Consider the following 21,594-nt stretch of genomic DNA (forward strand, 5'->3'; position numbering starts at 1 on the left):
TAAGGGAAATGAGACTTCCATTTTATTTTGATGTGCCAAGACACAGACACTGCAAATTCATAAAAAATGAAATTTTCCTTAAAATACATTTAATACATACAGCATAAAAGTGCCTGCCAGCATAAATTTAACACAAGTGTCATCTGTTTAAAAGAACTTCATCCGTTTTGTTTAGCCCTCAGCTTTTCCAGAGTCTTCTGTAAAAGAAAACAAAAAGTACATCAGTAATCTTACTCTGTGACGGGGGCTTATCTTGCTCCTGAAGAAGCACAACAATCCTGCAGTTCAACCAAAAATATGGATTTTGTTTGAATTTGATATTTTCATAAAAATACATATGTTGCCCCGTCTCACGATCCCAATGCTCCACGTCCTAATTAAACATCTAAACTGATCTTTATTTCTTGAAGTTTTCTGAGAGGCGCACCTTTCCTTATACAAACTGGATGCGTTGGGTGTCCATCGGAAGCAAAGCGTTTGCGTGTCTGGGGTTTCGGTTTTAAAACATACAGGATTGAGAAAAAAACTGACTGGGACTGATGTTTAGAGAGTTATTGAGAGAGAAAAAGTTCAGGACCTGATTGACGCGAGATTCTGACGACAAAAAGTTAGTAGTTATCTTGATTTCGGTTTGCCAAACGAAACCAGGTGCTGGACCAAAGACATTTCAGACACTTGAGAGCACGCGCGTGCACATCAAGAGATCCCACCCAAAAGCTGATGTAAACAATGTGTGTATTTGATGTAACGTGGGGACATCTAGTGGTAGTGTTGCGTTATGTAAACTAATGGTCATGCAGGGATGTTTTGTTTCTGGTAGCAGTAAATAAAGTTGTGTGAGGAAGCAGCAGCTCGTAAATGAAGTTTAGTGGGACAAGAACTTAAGGACATACTAGAATGTGTCAGAAGTGTTCGAGGTAGAAAAATACCTATTCTGGTAAATAGCTAAAACAGGACTTGTAGCAAGAATATGATTAAATAGAGAAGTTGATCACCAGAAGATGGCAGTAGTGCAACACAATAGATGCAAGCTAACGGTAAAAACAAAGCAGCATCAGCTCGTGTTCACTATGTAAAAAACAGAACACAATGGACATTTCGAAGGAACAACTTGAACTTAGACGTGTTAAAGAGGTATTTGTTCTATTAACACATTTCAACGCACTGCACTGCAGTAGCTGTTTCTGAGCCAGGCTTAAGATCATTTTTAGTTAAATTTCCATATATTTCATCATTGTGCATGTCTTTAAAATAGAACCGTGTTCTTGTGTACCCAATCCTAAAGTCATTTTTGTGATTTACGGTTTCCTACATTGAATGTTCTTTACATCGTGTAGGATGATTTTGTGACAGTCGATGGTTAAGATATCAAGCATACATTATGAGTAAGGCCATGTTAAAATTGAAATCAAAGTGTACAGACAGGGTCAAATTGTATCATTTCTACATCATGTCCAGACATTTCATGCTCTGTATTCACATGTTTCAATGAGCTTTTTCATTTTCTGGTCGCTCTTCTCACCCTCTGAAACTCCTTGGCCTTCTCTCGGTTTTTGGCATGGGCCTTCTGACGGCCTTGGAGCTCCTTCTTCTGTTTGACTTCTTCTAACTGACTGTACAATCTGGAAATGAAGGACAAGTCAAAGGATCACACTTTCAAATCCAGAACCTTAAATCTGACTGTCCAGTCTTATGTAATGATATCCAAGACACGAGTCAAAGGACATACTGTAGAGTTGGTTTCTTGTATGACTTGCTGTTTTTCCCAAACAAATCAATGTTTCTTGTACAAACTGACTTCACCTTAGGTTGCATTAACATTATATTGCATGATATTTGTCTAAGTAGAGACGTGACAGGATTTGAGCAGCATCTAGAGTTGGAGCTGGGCATCATCCATATGTGTCCTAAATAACTGGAAGTTGCTTTGAAAGCTAAACAGAACAGGGTACACAGGACAAACTTTACTGGAATTGCATACAGTTGCATAAACAGGCTCGGTTCAATCGTATACTAGGCCCAAGTATGAACACTTGATCCATCATTATTTATACTTGATCCGGTTATTTTTCGATTTAGTATAATAGGCATTAGTTTGGAAAAGAGAAATGTGTAGGTGAAATAAGCATCAAACTGCACTTATTGCTATTTTATTGTAAAAGAAAATAGCTTTACCTATGAGTGCGCTGGTACATCTCCACCTCTTCCAAACATCTCTGTTCAGGGGTGCAAATCTTGATCGGACTCACAGTCTTTAATCTACAAACTGCTGCCAGTGTATGGAAGGAAACTTTAGTCAATCATGGAGGGGGAAAATATAGAAATAATGTCTGATGTCATTGCCATTTCATGCGTTTTTCTTACCTGTTTCCGATTTCTGGACGCTGCAGTCTGGTGCTAAAGTGGATTTGGACACATTTTGACAGACTCCCGTCATTTTCTTCAGCCCTGCCCTTTTAGCCTTGACATCCGCAGCCCTAAGAGCCGAGCGTTGGGCGAGATGATGTCTTCGCCTTAGTAACGCCTCCTGCTGTCGAGGAGATGGAGACTGAAACTCCAGCATCACTACTGTAACACAAATCAATGTTCACATTACACAACCACTATCAATATAAACACTTGTTCTGCTTGAAAATCTCCACCACAGATAATGTCACGATATAAGAAACTAAGCCTGAGACTCACTGACATGACCAGTGTGAAGCCATCGCAAATGTGTGTCGTTTCAAAACATACAGGAACTGGAATGACAAGCAACCCACTTCTTGGATTTGGTCTAGGGCTGCAGCTATCGATTATTTCAGACAGAGTATTGTATCAATTATTCCATCAATGAATCGTGTATTCGGATAACAAGTATTTTTTCTTTATTGAAGGGCAATACTAAATATACAAGAGAAAATAAGACAGGTCTCTGAAAATGAACAACTCATTTGTTTCCTTTTTAGAAAAATGTATATATTTATTGCTGGCATCACATACATTGATATCTGTGAAAACTAAATCAATTTAATACATTCCATTGCCATATTGTATTAAAAATGCAATATAATACAAATATGTAAATGAGAAACCTTAATAAAAATAGAAAGAATAGCATGATGCATTTAGTTTCACTAGTTTAGGTCAAGTTATATTTTTTACTATTAAATTGTATTATATTTGTAAAATGTAACTACTATAGTTAACTGGACTATTATTTTGTCAGATCTTATTTTTCTTATTGTGTTAGCGTCACTTAGGGCTGTTCCATTCAGAATTTTTTGGAGTCGATTCTAATTCCAATTCCTGGTTTGGGAAAGAAAGAATAGATTCCTAGCTGCTGTTTTCAATTCCTGCTCAATTCCCAGTTTTACAACGTTTTTTTATATACTGATTGTTTTTACAAATTCCTAATGAAATACAATTTCAATGGATTATTTTTGGAATGGATTCCCAGCCCTAGCTTCACTCAGTTAAATGACCTCGTCGCTATGATGATATCAGCAAACCTAGTGATTAAGACCACAGTGATTGGTTGATGGAGGATGGGTCTCTGTCAGTCATTTAATCATAGAAATATGATAGAATGAGGTCGAATGCTGACATATTTAAACAAACATCTTGAAATAAAAACGTAGTCCTATTCAAATAAAGATTATAAAATATACACTAAGTTACTACTTCAACAAGTGAAGAATTTTTTTGTTTTTATTTTGCATTCAAATTAATATTTACCAAACTGTTTTATTGTGTAACAATAACTTAAATCATGTTGTTTATTTTGTTTTGTTGTATTTGTTAGCTGTATTTTTTTAATTGTTTTAAAACAAGGAGTCACCTTTTGCAAACAAAATATAAAGTATATGTTCAGCTAATTGTAAGCATTTTGGCTGTCTCATAAACAGCTAGCAGATATGGTCATGAAATCTTTCTTAAATGTTTACACTTCAAAGTAGACTGCCGGTGTTACAGCCATTTAAGGATTGTCTTCACTACTCTTAATATCTCACAGGTTTGGGAGCTAGTTTTAGTGCGAAAACGCTTTGTGAAATACTCTTATCATAAAAATGTAGGAGTCCTAAAATGAAGATAGACACACCCATTATTTTTAAGATTTTTTTCTCCTAAATCAGCTAGTTAGGAGCTACTTTTAGCCTTAAGATGTTTTGTGAATACGGGCCCTGGTGTTCATCTCCTCATACAGCGCAGAACTGTATGTACAGTGCATCCGGAAAGTATTCACAGCGCTTTTTCCACATTTTGTCATGTTACAGCCTTATTCCAAAATGGCTTCAATTAATTATTTTCCTCAAAATCCTACAAACAATACCCCATAATGAAACCGTGAAAGAAGTTTTTTGAAATCTATGGAAATGTATTCTAAATTAAAAAACGAAAAAAACACATGTACATAAGTATTCACAACCTTTGCTCAATACTTTGTTGAAGCACCTTTGACACCAATTACAGCCTCAAGTAATGTTGAGTATGATGCCACAAGCTTGTCACAACTATTTTTGAGCAGTTTCTCCCATTAGTCTTTGCAAGATCTCTCAAGCTCCATCAGGTTGGATGGGGAGCGTCGGTGCACAGCCATTATCAGATCTCTCCAGAGATGTTCAATCGGGTTCAAGTCTGGGCCACTCAAGGACATTCACAGAGTTCTCCTGTAGCCACTCCTTTGTCATCTTGGCTGTGTGCTTAGTGTCACTGTACTGTTGGAAGATGAACCTTCGCCCCAGTCTGAGGTCCAGAGTGCTCTGGAGCAGGTTATCATCGAGGATGTCTCTGTACATTGCTGCATTCATCTTTGCCACGATCCTGACTAGTCTTCCAGTTCCTGCCACTGAAAAACATCCCCACAGCATGATGCTGCCACCACCATGCTTCACTGTAGGGACTGTATTGGCCAGCTGATGAGCGGTGCCTGGTTTCCTCAAGACATGACGTTTGCCATTCAGGATTTAGTTTCTCAGGGTCTGAGAGTCCTTCAGGTGCCTTTTGGCAAACTCCAGGCGGGCTTTCATGTGCCTTTTACCAAGAAGTGGCTTCCATCCGGCCACTCCACCAATCAGGCCTGTATATGGCAGAGCGCTGCAGAGATGGTTGTTCTTCTGGAAGGTTCTCCTCTCTACACAGAGACAAGCTGGAGCTCTGTCAGAGTGACCAACGGGTTCTTGGTCACCTCCCTGACTAAGGCCCTTCTGCCTCGATCGCTCAGTTTGGCCGGGCGGTCAGCTCAGGAAGAGTCCTGATGGTTCCAAACTTCTTCCATTTACGGATGATGGAGGCCACTGTGCTCATTGGGACCTTCAATGCTGCAGACATTTTTCTGCACCCTTCCCCAGATCTGTGCCTCGATACAATCTTGTCTCTGCGGTCTACAGACAATTCCTTGGACTTCATGGCTCGAAAGGCATAAGTAACTGAAATAACCACTCGTTACAATCGAGGTATGCAGAAGAGCATCTCTGAATGCACAACACGTCAAACCTTGAGGCGGATGGGCTACAGCAGCAGAAGACCACACCGGGTGCCACTCCTGGCAGTTATGAACAGGAAATTGAGGCTACAATTCGCACAGGCTCACCAAAATTGGACAATAGAAGATTGGAAAAACGTTGCCTGATCTGATGAGTCTCGACTTCTGCTGCCACATTCGGATGGTAGGGTCAGAATTTGGCATCAACAACATGAAAGCATGGATCCATCCTACCTTGCATCAACGGTTCAGGCTGGTGGTGGTAGTGTAATGGTGTGGGGGATATTTTCTTGGCACACTTTGGGCCCATTAGTACCAATTGAGCATCGTGTCAACGCCACAGCCTACCTGAGTATTAATGCTGACCATGTCCATCCCTTTATGACCACAGTGTACACATCTTCTGATGGTGCGTTCTCCTGCTGGAAGTAGCCATGTCAAAGCGCGAATCATCTCAGACTGGTTTCTTGAACATGACAATGAGTTCACTGTACTCAAATGGCCTCCACAGTCACCAGATCTCAACCCAATAGAGCACCTTTGGGATGTGGTGGAACGGGAGATTCGCATCATGGATGTGCAGCCGACAAATCTACAGCAACTGCGTGATGCTATGATGTCAATATGGACCAAAATCTCTGAGGAATGTTTCCAGTACCTTGTTGAATCTATGCCACGAAGGATTAAGGCAGTTCTGAAGGCAAAAGGGGCTCCAACCCGGTACTAGTAAGGTGTACGTAATAAAGTGGGCAGTGAGTGTATGTCGCACTGTACAGGCCTGTAAGGCGCATGTGTTTAAACAGCCAAAAAGACCGCTTTCAGCCTTTGGACATAATACGTACTGTGACACGCGCTAGTCAAACAGGATATACTTTGCCGGCTGAAGTCATAATAGTTCGGTTTAAAGATGAGGAACGTACCAAGCACAATATTCCCTCACCATTCTCACACACACAGTTTGTGTCACAGTCTCGCAGTGGTCAGAGCAGAAATCCGTTAGATTTTTCAGATTTGAATTTGTTCTGCCGCGTCTTCTGGGTTTACAGTAATAAGCGGGCTGTGCGTCAGTAATAATGGTTCGCGGGGAAATGCGGAGCTCCGTGTACTGTAGTTAAATGAATTAAAGCTCCCAGGCAACTACATTTTTTTATTCGAGGAATCGTTGCAGCCCTAATTTGGTAAAGCTGCTGTTGTGATCGTTAAAGATGTGCTGAGCTGGCTGTTTTATTATTTTATACTGTTGTCTGAGGTCTACTTATGAAGTTCGCATGGTTTTTACATTCTATAATAATTCTATAATATCATAAAAATCAATAAGTAAAAGGCTATTTTTTACCCTGGTTTTGATGCCGGCTGGAGAAACGCTCAGAAGACTTTGAAGTAAACGCCCACTGCTATGATTGGATAGTAGTTTGCATAGTAAACGTAGTCGGAGCCTTCTGTGAATTTGGTTAGACACAACGGACTTATTTCCCGAATATGATGACAAGGCTTTGCGTATAGTAGCCTATAGTTGTATGGTGTTTAATGATATATGACCGTACCTATCAGCATTTGAGACTATAGATCGCAAACGGAGAGATCACACCGCGATTGCGGGTCTCAAATGTTAGGAGAGTTTCCATGATAAATTAACAAACGTGAGACTCCCGGCCAAAACAACAGTGTTGCCAAATACGGATTTTACCCAGCAACCGAAATAACAAAACACTTCAACAATATTTTGCGATCTTTAACGGCATGTTTATTGCTTGCTCGCTCTATCTGGTTCCATGCAACTTGTGTTACTTCAAGACGGTCATGAGTGAACCAGTGGGCGGGGCTAAAAAAGAAGTGGTTGATTTTTGTGTGTGGAGGTGGTGCTCAACCTAGATAGGTGCATTCCAGGACCTGGCCTACGCTGAGCCTGGTGTCAATAACAGTTGTTATTTCAGTAACAAGGGCATTTTCAGTTCTGACACTTACAGGATGTTCGCTTGAATACGATGTCCCCTTATATAACAAAAGCTGGGTGTTAAAACGTTGGTCTTAACTCATCGCCCCTTTAATTTCTGCAAACTTAATCTAGTCTCCAATTCTTGTAAAATGAAACCGTCTTAAAGGTCCAGTGTGTATTTTTTGGGATGATCTATTTATAGAAATGCAATATAATATACATAGCTATGCCAGTGGTGTATAAAGAGCTTACAAAATAAACCTTTATGTTTTTATTACCTTAGAATTAACTATTTCTATCTACATACACCGCGGGTCCCCTTGCATGATATTCGCCATGTTCTGTCAGCCGTGGTAGTGTTTGGAAATGGAGGGGTGGAGTGAGCGGTGGTTGCTATTAGCAACCTTGTCACTAGATATTACTGACTGGACATTTAAGTACAGAAGAATTGTTCAACTGTGCAAATGCAGATCAGGTGAACCCACAGTGTGTATGTTTTGAATAACCTTTATGAGAGAAGGATGATTCTGGACGCTCGGATGGACTGCTGCCCTCCAATTTGCCCTAAACACAGGATTGAGTAACTTCACAAATCACTGAAATATAACAGATTTTCACACAGCACTACATGTCAAAGAAAAACAGCAAATATATTTCTCTGAACTACTTAACATTTAAACTTCTTTGTCCAGAGCTTCCCAAACTTTATAGAGGAAAAAGGCATCCAAATACATAAAACACTTCATATTCCTAACCCATTAAAATATTTTAGAGCTTAAAATTAACTGGAAAAATGTTTATTAACTATAAAAATGGCCAGATAATGTATTTCAATGATCATTTTGTCTTATTTTTAAATATTGGTCATCTTGAGGCCTATCCTACTTAATGTACGAATTCACCTCTTAAAATGGTCCCCTCTGCCCCTCCTCACCTCACGGAGATCAGTTTCCCCATGCATTTCCTTCTCTTCTACCCATTCATTTCCTGGTTTAGCTTCAGACACACTCTCTGTCCGTTCCTCTAATCCAGTGATGTCAGGATCTTGTAATGTTGACTCTGGTAAACTGACGAATGAGATTGTAGATTCTTCAAGAATGCCCTTTATATCGCCCAACTCCTGAGAACGACAACAGATGCATGGTTTATTGTCTGGTAATTGTAAACTACAAACACCAGTTTCTGTAGTCGTGTACATAGAAACGTCCTAATAGTAGCAAAACACGACACGAGGCCTCACCTGAACTCTATCCAATAACCTGTCCAGTGTGTTTTCCACAGCCGAGTGAGACGCGAGGTCACACTTTTCATCCTGTGCACAGGGGGAGGATCGCATGTGGCTGGCATCTGAAGCAGTGGGCGGGGCCACTGTATCCGTTTCACAGAGGGAATCATGGGTAAGAGAGAGCTGCTCCATTGAAACGTGCAGGTCTGATTTAGACTGAATCAGCGTGTCTGCTCTGAGCTGATGGAGCCATGTGTCAAAAGCGAACGATGGAAGAGAAGCATCTGTTGGCCCCAGGCAGTCAGAAGCAGAGGTATCAGGTGGGCAGGTGCTTATATTCGTCCGAGACATATCCCTTACTAGAGCGATGCAAGCAGGCAGAGAACACTCCAGACTTTCATTATGTGTGACCTCAGTGGGCAGAGAAAGAAAGCAATCGTCTACAAAACAACAGAGATAAAAGAGACGTGAATATGAAAAGCTACTAATAAATTCGATTCACAGGCGCAGTTCTTCTGCTTTCTCTCACCGTGTGATGCCTCAGAGCACTCTAGAGCAGCTGAACTGATCTCTGACAGGCCAACGTCCGAACCGAGACTCGTTTCCTCCCCACCTACTGACGGAGACAAAGTAAGAGAAAGACGAGTGAGGGCAACGTAACGGCGCCACTGTCACACACACGACTGTCCGGTCTATGCTTCACACCTGTCTGTTGAAGGGTCATTTCCCTCGAACCACCAGCAGGAGCGTTACACTCATCAAGTACCTGAGATGAATCGATATCTGACGCTCGGCCAATTAGCTGGCTTAAAACCGAATCGCAACCTTCAGAGTGCCCATGGATGGCCGTTTGATCTACGACACTAGACGACATATCGCTTTCATCCTCCTGAGGGCAGGCGGAGTTATGGGAGATTTCACTCGGAAGGCTTTGAGGGCCCATGGACTTCTGCAGTAGGCTCATGACTGAAGTCGTCTGTGATTGGCTAAAAGTAGAGGCTTGCAACTGGTCTTTAGACATGGAGGATGGTTCTCCAGACATCCGACCTCGATCAGACCATAACTGACCGGAAAAGGGTTCAATGATTCCATTTACCGCCTTGTTCCACCCCTGAAACCACAAGCAAGTGGGTTACCATGGAGACAGGCAATGAATTACCAATGCAAAACTCGAAAGCACGTTAAAGTACCTGCATTCGGCTAGCCTGTTCATTTCTCACTAGATCTCTAGATGAGGATGATGATGAGGAGGAGTCGATGTCTGGATGAGGCTGCAAAGGTAAGAAGTCACCTGAAATAATAATGAGACACATGGGGTGTTATGGATGCGGACTATATGATTGTATTCTCTTCGGTTTACCAGTAAATACAGGACTGGTTGCTCTCAAATGAATTTTTTTTTGAGAAAACAAACTCACCTGTGACCTCAGCGTTAGATAGATCTACAGCAGAGCTCTGGCCCTTGGACATGTCTTCATCGTGTGATAGATCCTGCTGAAGGACACTGGACCAAGACACAGAACTGATGTTGACCCCTGCATCCAAGACCGCAGGTGAGTGAGTGAGTGAGCAAGGATGATCTCTGGAAATATCTGTGCCAACTTAGTATGGCACTCACCTGTGTGCACACTGCGAGTTCTCAATGAAGCATCCAGATCTTTTGTGTATTTATCTATGATCTGCTGTGCTGAATCTCTCATTGCCGGTGACTGACAGGAAGCGGATTTGGGTGATGGCTGAAACACCCAGTTCTCCTTTCCAACAGAGTCTGAGAATAAAGAGAGAGAGGGTCGCTATGGTGAAACAACATTCCTGTGATGACGGGTCTGGTCATTAAAAAGCATGTCCAGAGGGTCCAACGCCACATGGGTTTGAGGTGTTCAGTGAATCGCAATACATGTTTTGAACAGCAGGGGCCGCTGTGTTTACTGCAAACACTGTAAATGTGGATATGCTGATATTTCTTCATCTGAGAAAATCTAAGTTAGGAAAAGCACAGACAGTCTAAGAGTGCTCGACTCTACTCCGACCCAAAAGTGCTCTTATGCTGGGGCCACACCAAAATATTTGTTTAAATCTTATGAGAGTTTTAAACTGTGAAAGACCACAAACATGAGACAAAATCCTAGATTTAATCATTTTCTTCCTATAATGTGTGGTGCGGAGTGATGTGATTAAGACACCCCACCTACAGATTTTCAAACAAGAGTCCTGACTGTGAACACATGCAGGAAATCTGATGCAGGAGACTTCCGAATGAAATATTTATTATTGCACTGGACACTTTGTTTATTATGTATGTGTTCAATATAAACAAAACATTTTTAAATATTATTCATCGTTGAGAAATTGCTCAAGCAGTGTCGTCTAAAGCACTTTATTACAGCTCAAATATTGTGGTTTTAATGTCTTCGCAGTAATTAAAAAAGAATATTAATACAGTTTTGTATTTTCCACTGGACCAGTTTTTTCGGTTCCACCTTAAAGCATCCGCACACTCGAACTCAAACCACTACCGTCACTTGCACAAAGCCTGGTTTTATCTTAATGATTTGTAATTGCGATTATAGTGTATAAATAGCGATAAATGCTTTTGACAGAAAATTGACAGAATAAAAAAAGGGTTTGTTGAAGTGATAACTACGGTTGTTATACTTCTGTCAGCTCGCTTGCTGGTTGGGGATGGTTTTGTAACACGTGACAATCAACAGAGTTCATGTGCGTTTGTCCTCTGGGTTTCCCCCACACATCAGGATTTCTGATCTTAAATATTCAACATGTCGCGATCTGGGGCGCTCCGATGTTCTTCCTTCAGGTTCATTCACTCTTAACACACATCACACAACAGGGAAATCGGATAAGATCATCTTTAGAGCCGTTGAAGATCATCAGGACTTAACCTAGGACTGTCGGAAGGGGAGAAATCGGCCCGATTATCTTTTGGTGTGGCCCCAGCATTAGTTTGTTTATATTAAAGAGACTTTTTTATTTGATTCGGAATTGATTTGAAAAATGCTATTTATTTATGTTCTTTGACATAAAATATATTTTTATTTTACAAAGAAATGTGCAGCATTTGAGAAAAAGGCATTTTTTCATTTCTAATTCATTTGAATTTATTTGTAAAACAATCTTAACGTGAGATCAGTAGCTTGAATCGCAACGCATCATGAGCAGAGTGAATAGTTAGATCCCTAGAAATAACACTTACAACAAGACATGAAAGGGACTATAAATGCACGAATGTACCTGTAATAGTGCAGTTGGGTTCATGTTCACTAGTGGAGAAGCTGCCTGTTGAGACGGTGGTGGATGAGAGACATTCTCCATCCACAGATAATCGATCAGGTGTTGCATTCACACCAAACTGACAGTAAATAAACAGAAAAATCATGAACTTTGTGTCATTTATGAACATCCACGCAGTATCACGCACACACATGCACGCAAACACACACGCACACGCAAACACACACGCACGCACGCACACGGAAACACACACACGCGCGCCCTGAAAACCACAATCATCCTCATCACCTGAGCTCAGTTCAAGTGTAGGGACCTTCATTTATCTGCACACTAGTTTAGCATGCACTTCAGAATGTAAACACTTTCATCATTGCTTAGGCACACACAAACACATGCACGCAAACACACACACGCAAACACGCACACGCCCTGAAAACCACCATCATCCTCATCACTTGAGCGCAGTTCAAGTGTAGGGACCTTCATTTATCTGCACACTAGTTTAGCATGCACTTCAGAATGTAAACACTTTCATCATTGCTTAGGTACACACACACACGCACACACGCAAACACGCAAACACACACACGCAAACACACACACACACGCAAACACACACACACACACACACAAACACACGCACGCACAAACGCAAACACACGCACGCACAAACGCAAACACACACACGCACGCACGCACGCCCTGAAAACCACAATCATCCTCATCACCTGAGCTCAGTTCAAGTGTAGAAACCTTCATTTATCTGCACGCTAGTTTAGCATGCACTTCAGGATGTAAACACTTTCATCATTGCTTAGGCACACACACACGCAAACACAAGCACAAGCACGCACACGCAAACACACACACGCACGCACACGCAAACACACACACGCACGCACGCACGCACGCAAACACACGCACGCACACGCAAACACACACGCGCGCCCTGAAAACCACAATCATGCTCATCACCTGAGCTCAGTTCAAGTGTAGAAATCTTCATTTATCTGCACACTAGTTTAGCATGCACTTCAGGATTTAAACACTTTCATCATTGCTTAGGCACACACAAATGCACGCACGCAAACACACACACGCAAACACGCACGCACACACACACACGCAAACACACACACGCAAACACACACACGCACGCACACGCAAACACACACGCGCGCCCTGAAAACCACAATCATCCTCATCACCTGAGCTCAGTTCAAGTGTAGAAACCTTCATTTATCTGCACGCTAGTTTAGCATGCACTTCAGGATGTAAACACTTTCATCATTGCTTAGGCACACACACACGCACGCAAACACACGCACGCAAACACGCACGCACACACACGCAAACACGCACGCACGCAAACACACACACGCAAACACACACACGCAAACACACACACGCAAACACACACGCGCGCCCTGAAAACCACAATCATCCTCATCACCTGAGCTCAGTTCAAGTGTAGAAACCTTCATTTATCTGCACGCTAGTTTAGCATGCACTTCAGGATGTAAACACTTTCATCATTGCTTAGGCACACGCACGCACACGCACACACACACACGCAAACACACGCGCACGCACGCCCTGAAAACCACAATCATCCTCATCACCTGAGCTCAGTTCAAGTGTAGAAACCTTCATTTATCTGCACGCTAGTTTAGCATGCACTTCAGAATGTAAACACTTTCATCATTGCTTAGGTACACACACACACGCACACACGCAAACACGCAAACACACACACGCACGCACGCACGCACGCAAACACACGCACGCACACGCAAACACACACGCGCGCCCTGAAAACCACAATCATGCTCATCACCTGAGCTCAGTTCAAGTGTAGAAATCTTCATTTATCTGCACACTAGTTTAGCATGCACTTCAGGATTTAAACACTTTCATCATTGCTTAGGCACACACAAATGCACGCACGCAAACACACACACGCAAACACGCACGCACACACACACACGCAAACACACACACGCAAACACACACACGCACGCACACGCAAACACACACGCGCGCCCTGAAAACCACAATCATCCTCATCACCTGAGCTCAGTTCAAGTGTAGAAACCTTCATTTATCTGCACGCTAGTTTAGCATGCACTTCAGAATGTAAACACTTTCATCATTGCTTAGGCACACACACACGCACGCAAACACACGCACGCAAACACGCACGCACACACACGCAAACACGCACGCACGCAAACACACACACGCAAACACACACACGCAAACACACACGCGCGCCCTGAAAACCACAATCATCCTCATCACCTGAGCTCAGTTCAAGTGTAGAAACCTTCATTTATCTGCACGCTAGTTTAGCATGCACTTCAGGATGTAAACACTTTCATCATTGCTTAGGCACACGCACGCACACGCACACACACACACGCAAACACACGCGCACGCACGCCCTGAAAACCACAATCATCCTCATCACCTGAGCTCAGTTCAAGTGTAGAAACCTTCATTTATCTGCACGCTAGTTTAGCATGCACTTCAGGATGTAAACACTTTCATCATTGCTTAGGCACACACACACGCACGCAAACACACGCACGCAAACACACGCACGCAAACAAACACGCGCGCCCTGAAAACGACAATCATCCTCATCACCTGAGCTCAGTTCAAGTGTAGAAACCTTCATTTATCTGCACGCTAGTTTAGCATGCACTTCAGGATGTAAACACTTTCATCATTGCTTAGGCACACACACGCACGCAAACACACACACGCACGCACACGCAAACACACACACGCACGCACGCAAACACACGCACGCACACGCAAACACACGCGCACGCACGCCCTGAAAACCACAATCATCCTCATCACCTGAGCTCAGTTCAAGTGTAGAAACCTTCATTTATCTGCACGCTATTTTAGCATGCACTTCAGGATGTAAACACTTTCATCATTGCTTAGGCACACACACACGCACGCAAACACACGCACGCAAACACACACGCACGCAAACACACACGCGCGCCCTGAAAACCACAATCATCCTCATCACCTGAGCTCAGTTCAAGTGTAGAAATCTTCATTTATCTGCACACTAGTTTAGCATGCACTTCAGGATGTAAACACTTTCATCATTGCTTAGGCACACACAAACACACGCACGCAAACACACGCACGCAAACACACGCACGCAAACACACGCACGCAAACACACGCACGCAAACACACAAGCGCGCCCTGAAAACCACAATCATCCTCATCACCTGAGCTCAGTTCAAGTGTAGGGACCTTCATTTATCTGCACACTAGTTTAGCATGCACTTCAGGATGTAAACACTTTCATCATTGCTTAGGCACACACAAACACATGCACGCAAACACACACACACACGCACGCACACACACGCAAACACACGCGCACGCACGCCCTGAAAACCACAATCATGCTCATCACCTGAGCTCAGTTCAAGTGTAGAAACCTTCATTTACCTGCACGCTAGTTTAGCATGCACTTCAGGATGTAAACACTTTCATCATTGCTTAGGCACACACACACGCAAACACAAGCACAAGCACGCACACGCAAACACACACACGCAAACACAAGCACAAGCACGCACGCAAACACCTTTATTTAACAGCATCCTAGTTTAACATGCACTTCCGGCACCAAACACTCATCGTCGCTGAGGCACACACACGCATGCACACAGCTTCTCACGCATTATCACAGGTGTTGCTAGTGGCAATACACTCAAATTGGTTAGTTTTCATCACTGATCCATCACCAGTGTATCTCAGAAGAGCTTTACACCAACTGTAGGTTAGACAGGTCAGTGGGTCAGTTCGGGTTCAAGGAGTCTTACCTCTGGCTGCTGGTTAATGCTGGATGCACCTGGGTTGGTCAACAGGACAAAAAGAAAAAAGTTGCTAACACAAAGCACAGATGCAGTAACATTTAATGCTGTCAAAATAGGATCCATAATAATGACATCACAAAACAGTTTTGCAATGAAAAACTGTGCACCAGCAGTTATCTTATTAATTCATCAATCACAAATAAAATCCATCATTGAAACTTGAAGAGTTTAAAGGATTGTTTGATGCGTGTCAGTGTATTGCACACAGATTACGATGTATCTGCTATTAAAAAATGCGTCTCTTACTTGTGTTTGAGTGGATGAGAAGAGCTTCTCTCCAGGACATCCGGCTGAGTCTGCCTGTGACCTGTGACTTCTCACTCACACTGCTATCAGAAACAACAGCAGGCAGAGACGCGCTGCACGACTCGCTGACCTCTGTAAGAACCAATCACATAAAAAAGATCTCAAAACAGCAGCTTGTGCTATGTTTCTCTACACAAAAACCATGGGAAAGAAACACTTTAAAGAGCCCCTGTGGTGAAAATCAAGACATTTTTATCACTGGACAAAACGTTGAAATATGCTTATTCAGCCAATGCCGAGTTCGGGTCAGATCTTCTGGAAACTGTCTGTGAAACATGCTTGCTTGGCAGCAAACACTAATGGGGTTTGATGTTCATTCAGAGAATTGCCCACAAAAAGGTTTTATTTATCAAACGTGGAGCACCGAGCGTCACATGATGACCTAACGGCATTAGTTGTGATGTGTTGTGTACCTGCATCAAGGCTGATGTTGACAGGAGTGTCCACCTCCTGTATGGCACTGAGTTCATGTGCCTCCATGTGCTGTAAGAAAGCCAGACGGGCAGATGGACGGGACACCGGTGGCTTCACTTTCCCTCGTATGATTGGGACCTGCTGCTCATCTGCGAATTCTACAAGGTCAAACAAATATCAGCGGCGTCAGCTCGTGTCTGACTATGAACGTCCCGTGTAGTGAATCCTGTACCGTTTGAGACCGGCAGCGGAAGAGATGGCATCTGGCAGGGGGGTTCGGCGTGGCTGCTGGACTCCTCAATTGCTTTCAGCAGTGTGTTCATAAGAGTGAACTCGTCTGCAGAGCTCATCCAGCGATCCTTAAGCACAAAGAACTGTTAGTATCAAAGATGAGTTATATAGACCTAGTGTCTAATATTATAACTATTTATATTTTAGATCATTTATAAATTATTTAATTCTATAATATTTGATATAAACGATTTGTTGAATTTTGGTCCAGCAGTTTGATCGCAGTTAAAGAAACCGTATGGTACATCAACATCTAGCAGTTGAGCTTGTTATCGCAGTCTAAATTCAGAAATTCAAAAAAAATTGTTTCCGTTAATCGATTTCACAGCATGCAAACAAATGCAATTGTCTTGTTGGCTGTCTTACGTGTTTTCTGGCTGGCACCGCCCCCTTCTCGGTCCGTGCTGATGTGTGGACTTCATTGGCAGCATTAAAGGACGACATCGACGTGTCACAGACCTCTGTATGTGCAGCTCGATGCTGCCTGCTGAGCAGAAGCTCTAGAACCACAGAGGGAGGAGGAAGAGGAGCCTGCTCACGGTCAGAAACACAGACTCTGGGCTGTTCTTCTACACGAGCATCATGAGACGTCTCTTCACAACTCCTTTCTTCAGACCACCGTACAGAGACTCCAGACTGGAGGACTGATGGGTTAATAATAACATCAAATGAGGCAGGTTCTGTCGGGCTGATGAAAGCCTGCTGAAAACAAACACATAATCGAAACATTAATATCACAGACATGTCAATGTTTTCTTGTACAGCTGCTTTGTAACAATGAAAATTTTAAAAAGCGCTTTATAAATAAAGCTGGCTGGACTTGACATGCATATGTATGCATTTGCTATTAAACAACACAAACCAAAGCATTTTTTACACGGTATATCTCAAAATGTCTCTGATTGATGTCAGACCTGTGCCTGAGTTTGGATAGCATCTCTTTCGACCAATGACGGGTGAACAGATGACCTGATGTTGGGCGGATGTGGAGGGCAAACAGAAGACGGCTGTAGTGTTTGTGCTGCTCTGCTGATACCGATGGCATGACGTAATTTCAGAGTATGTTGATACTCCTCTAATCGCCGTCGGGCATCCTCAACACACTTTTTATGATGCCTGTTTGAAAAGCAAAAACATCTTTATGTTAACAATGTCACACAGTGCCAAAAAACGCAAGGGTAACGTCTTGTTTCAAAATAAGAGGGACTTGATTTGATGTCCACAGCTGCGGACCAACTGAAACGATGCCTAGAAAGTGAGTCAAATTAGATCTTTTTAACTACCCAGGAAGGGTCATCTTGGAAATAAAAAAACAGAGCTTCTATTAACATTATCAAACTGAATTCAGTAAGTTGATCTTCATTTGTATTAATTACAGACCACAAAGACGTCCCATACAGACCTGTTCTGTTCCAGGAGACGCTGTTGGTACTGATGGAGCCTCCGAGTGTGTGTGTCCCCCGCTGTAACCTTCATTAAACAACAAAGAAAAGCAAGTTCAGATGACAAGAACTGAAATATCACACTCATGACTGACAGTTTAAGCGGTTATGCACACCTCGGGAAGAGGTCTGACCTCTTCAATCCCAGAATGCACCTGTGAAGCATCTTCCAGCCTCTGTCTCTCCTGCTGAGCCTCATTTAAGTGCCACTCGAGCTGTCGTCGTTTCTCTTCCAGTTCTTCCAGTAATACAAGTTGCTCATGCTGTTGTCTCAAGAGCGCCACCTCCTGTAATAACACAGAGAATTAAAAGCTGATAACCAAACAACGTGACCTCACTTTGACTGGACATACAATGGAGGCCCAAGAGCACAGTTCTCAAAAGATCTTCTTTTTTGTTCCACAGAAGAGTCACAAACACACACGAGGGGGAATAAATGAGAAATCTTTGGGGGGAACCATTCCTTTAAGATGTGTTTTTGAGCTCACTTACATCTGTTGGATGGTCAACGCGTTCTCGCTTCTCGCTCTCTGCAGACAAGGGCATCACGTGCTCGGTCAGGGGAATCATTCCTGCTTCTACTGGTTCATCACTGACCTCAGAAACTGAGAAGACAACGAATAGACAAATCCACTAGCTTGTCAAACAAGTTTGTTCTGAAAGAGTTTTGACAGAGTGAGGGAAACGGAACGTACCCGCCTCGTTTTCGGTTACGCCGCCTGCATGCTCTCCTTCCTGGCTGCCTAAAGTTCCCGTTTCAATAATGGAACCATCTGTAACATCATCTCCTTCAGCTTCCACAGCCGTGCTCTGTCCCTGGTGTGCCCGATCTCTTCCATCTCTGATGCGGTCGAGCAGTCGTCTCAGAGCTCGTCTATCAGGGTCTCCTGAAGGTCCAGACGATTCTGCAGGAAGATGAAAGCGTTGCTCAGCTCCAGACTGGAAATTTCTCTCAACGCAGGTCATGTCACAAGAAGTGATCTCAGACCGGTCGCTCACCCGGTGTCTCTGTGCCAGTATAATGCTCCTCCCTGTCAGGGTCAAGGGTCACATCCAGGTCCTCATTTGGTCTACCAGCAGATGGCAGAGGTTCAGGCACCAGCTGAAGCACCAGGTCACCTCGGACCTCTAAGGAAACGGGGGAAAAGCGCTCCGCATCACTAGTGTCATCAACTGAATTTCAGAAATGTTCAAATTTGTTAATAAACAAATTAAAAGCTTTTCCTGATCTAGTGTAAACTGTACTAATCATACTTGTACTATGGTAGGTTGGTGGTTCATCACAAACTGCCATTTCTTTATTAAATGATGCAGATCTTTGTGTTTTAGTGATGTTGGACCAGCACATTTAAGTCCCAGTGAAATAAAAAATTACAATGCTTATTTTTCCATGTAATATTGCAGTGTTTATTGTAATTAGTTTATCATTTTTTTTATATTCATGCGCTCTCACTAAATTCATTTAAAATCTGAAAACGCACTTCTGTCCTATAGTGACTATCCATCTCAAATGGTGCAAGTTAGACGGCTAGGGCGGGGCATCTGTTAACTCCTCCCTTTCAACTGTCAGTCTGTTCCCAGTTCCCTTTCAAAATCCAAATGAAATCGCAGTGAAAAAAAAAGCCACGGGCAAAACATATTCACATTTGAAATTACGTTTCCCTTGGAAGGTAAAATAATCGCAACTTCAAGTTTACAGGAATTTTTATCGTTTTGTTGAAAGATTATGTTTCTGTCACAGAAACATCCAGGTGTCTTGCAGTACTACTGGACCTTAGTGAAGCTTCTGCGACGACAGAACCCAACATTTCATTAACTGGACGTTTGTGTTGGCATTAGCAGTCAGGTGTTGGCCTGCTTAAGGGGGCCCATGTATTCTATCATTCCCACTTTGTTCTATACTCTGGACTAATTCGATTGAATTAAAGCACGTACCACACTCTTTTGTGTACATGTCGTGAAAGGCAATCTCGAGATCTCGCTGCTGCTCGTCTCGGAGCTCTTCCTGTCTGTAGAGAGGCTGAAAGATCTGCGCAGGGATGCGGTTCACTGCCTGTCTGCGGCGCAGTAAATCAGCCTGATGCAGGCGCTCCAGTTCACACAGCAGCCGTGTGCGGTTCTGTACAAACACAGACAACAGGGTCATTACACTCCCGCCAGCTGCAGCAAGACATGTCAGATGAGGGCAATATTTGCTCATGATATCCCACAATACTGTTGTGCTACTGTGGTGGATTAAAAAGTTACATTTATGAATAAATGTCCATGTTTGTACCAGTAATCATTTTCTACGGGGAAAAAGGTATCTCGGATATCCTCCGCAAGCGAGGCTCTACCTGTGTGTCCTGTTCTTTTTTAAGAGCGTGGTTTCCTCGAAGTCGCGCCTTCTCCAGTTTCTCAAGCCTAGCGCAAGCTTCATCTCGCTGTACCTCCTCCCAACGCTGCACCTCCTCCTCTGCTGCCTGTCGAGCATCCATCTGTGAAACAACACAATGAATTTGCACAAGGATTTAACATTGCTGCATCCTTAATGTACAAAACAACCTGATCTCCACATACAGAATCTGTGACACGCTGCTGATGTGTAAAACTGTCAAAATCAACATAAAAGCACGTTGTGTTCACAATGTTTTGATACGAGTAAACATGTTACTTGAGTTGTAAAATTGCCTGAACCAGTAGTTCTCTACAGGGGGGCCGTGGCCCACAAGAGGGTCCCACCAGACGTCCAAGGCGCGCTCAAGAGGACCAATTATTTAAAATGAAAACAAAATGAGCACTAAAATACATTTAAATAATAATTACGTGTATTATAACAGGTTTCCAGTTAATGTCAAGCTCTAAAATGTTTTATTTGGCAGAAATGTTGAGTTTCATTGAATATTATCGAGTACAGTGTTGGAGTCAAAAAGGTTGAGAACATGAGTTATTCATGGTTTACGCATTTCAAGTGGTATTGTAATTCATTTCTTTTTTTAAAGTCCTTTACCATTGTAACACATGAGTGGGCACTGGTAACATTCTTATGGCCCAATGCTGAAAAGCAGCTTTTTGAATTACATTTCTGAACGAGACGTTCCTATTGTGCCATGTTTAAATAGTCAGTGGCTGTTCTGGTCGAAGCCACAGATTTACAGGAACACTGACATTAGATTAAAAAGTGCAATGTGCAGATCACTGATGTACAGACCTGCTCGGTTCCTGTCTCTCCGTCCACGGCTGTTTCTGGTATGTGATGGTGAGTGACAGAAAAGCGTTCTGCGGGTGCTGACTTGAGCGGAAGACACACCTTCGTCCCAATGCTCTGATGCAGCAAACACACTCATATTACATCGTAACGGCCACAGAAA

At 42.9% G+C, this 21,594-nt stretch overlaps 1 protein-coding gene across 14 annotated transcripts in view; it reads right to left on the bottom strand.

The window, feature by feature from the left end:
- The window catches only part of cep295 (centrosomal protein 295), a 25,694-nt gene continuing 4,100 nt past the window's right edge, over nt 1–21,594 (bottom strand). For 3 of the 14 annotated variants that reach the window (XM_079481538.1, XM_079481551.1, XM_079481539.1), the window contains exons 6-32: nt 21,435–21,548; nt 20,581–20,721; nt 20,180–20,363; nt 19,244–19,372; nt 18,940–19,149; nt 18,737–18,849; nt 18,361–18,531; nt 18,205–18,272; nt 17,717–17,918; nt 17,169–17,504; nt 16,744–16,870; nt 16,511–16,669; nt 16,038–16,169; nt 15,738–15,766; nt 11,875–11,992; nt 10,244–10,393; nt 10,044–10,160; nt 9,816–9,916; nt 9,331–9,736; nt 9,155–9,241; nt 8,641–9,065; nt 8,335–8,520; nt 7,907–7,964; nt 2,365–2,568; nt 2,176–2,269; nt 1,523–1,622; nt 1–197 (exon numbers count right to left, since the gene is read on the bottom strand). In XM_079481538.1, coding sequence (XP_079337664.1) covers nt 159–197; nt 1,523–1,622; nt 2,176–2,269; nt 2,365–2,568; nt 7,907–7,964; nt 8,335–8,520; nt 8,641–9,065; nt 9,155–9,241; nt 9,331–9,736; nt 9,816–9,916; nt 10,044–10,160; nt 10,244–10,393; nt 11,875–11,992; nt 15,738–15,766; nt 16,038–16,169; nt 16,511–16,669; nt 16,744–16,870; nt 17,169–17,504; nt 17,717–17,918; nt 18,205–18,272; nt 18,361–18,531; nt 18,737–18,849; nt 18,940–19,149; nt 19,244–19,372; nt 20,180–20,363; nt 20,581–20,721; nt 21,435–21,548 — 4,200 coding nt within the window. In that variant the 3' untranslated portion in view covers nt 1–158. Of the gene's footprint in view, nt 198–1,480; nt 1,623–2,175; nt 2,270–2,364; nt 2,569–7,906; nt 7,965–8,334; nt 8,521–8,640; nt 9,066–9,154; nt 9,242–9,330; nt 9,737–9,815; nt 9,917–10,043; nt 10,161–10,243; nt 10,394–11,874; nt 11,993–15,737; nt 15,767–16,037; nt 16,170–16,510; nt 16,670–16,743; nt 16,871–17,168; nt 17,505–17,716; nt 17,919–18,204; nt 18,273–18,360; nt 18,532–18,736; nt 18,850–18,939; nt 19,150–19,243; nt 19,373–20,179; nt 20,364–20,580; nt 20,722–21,434; nt 21,549–21,594 lie in introns of all 14 variants that reach the window. The other 11 variants (XM_079481548.1, XM_079481542.1, XM_079481541.1 and 8 more) reach the window with 8 other exon arrangements.

This window comes from Barbatula barbatula (assembly GCF_947034865.1).
Source record: "Barbatula barbatula genome assembly, chromosome: 19".
Classification (NCBI taxonomy): Eukaryota; Metazoa; Chordata; class Actinopteri; order Cypriniformes; family Nemacheilidae; genus Barbatula; species Barbatula barbatula.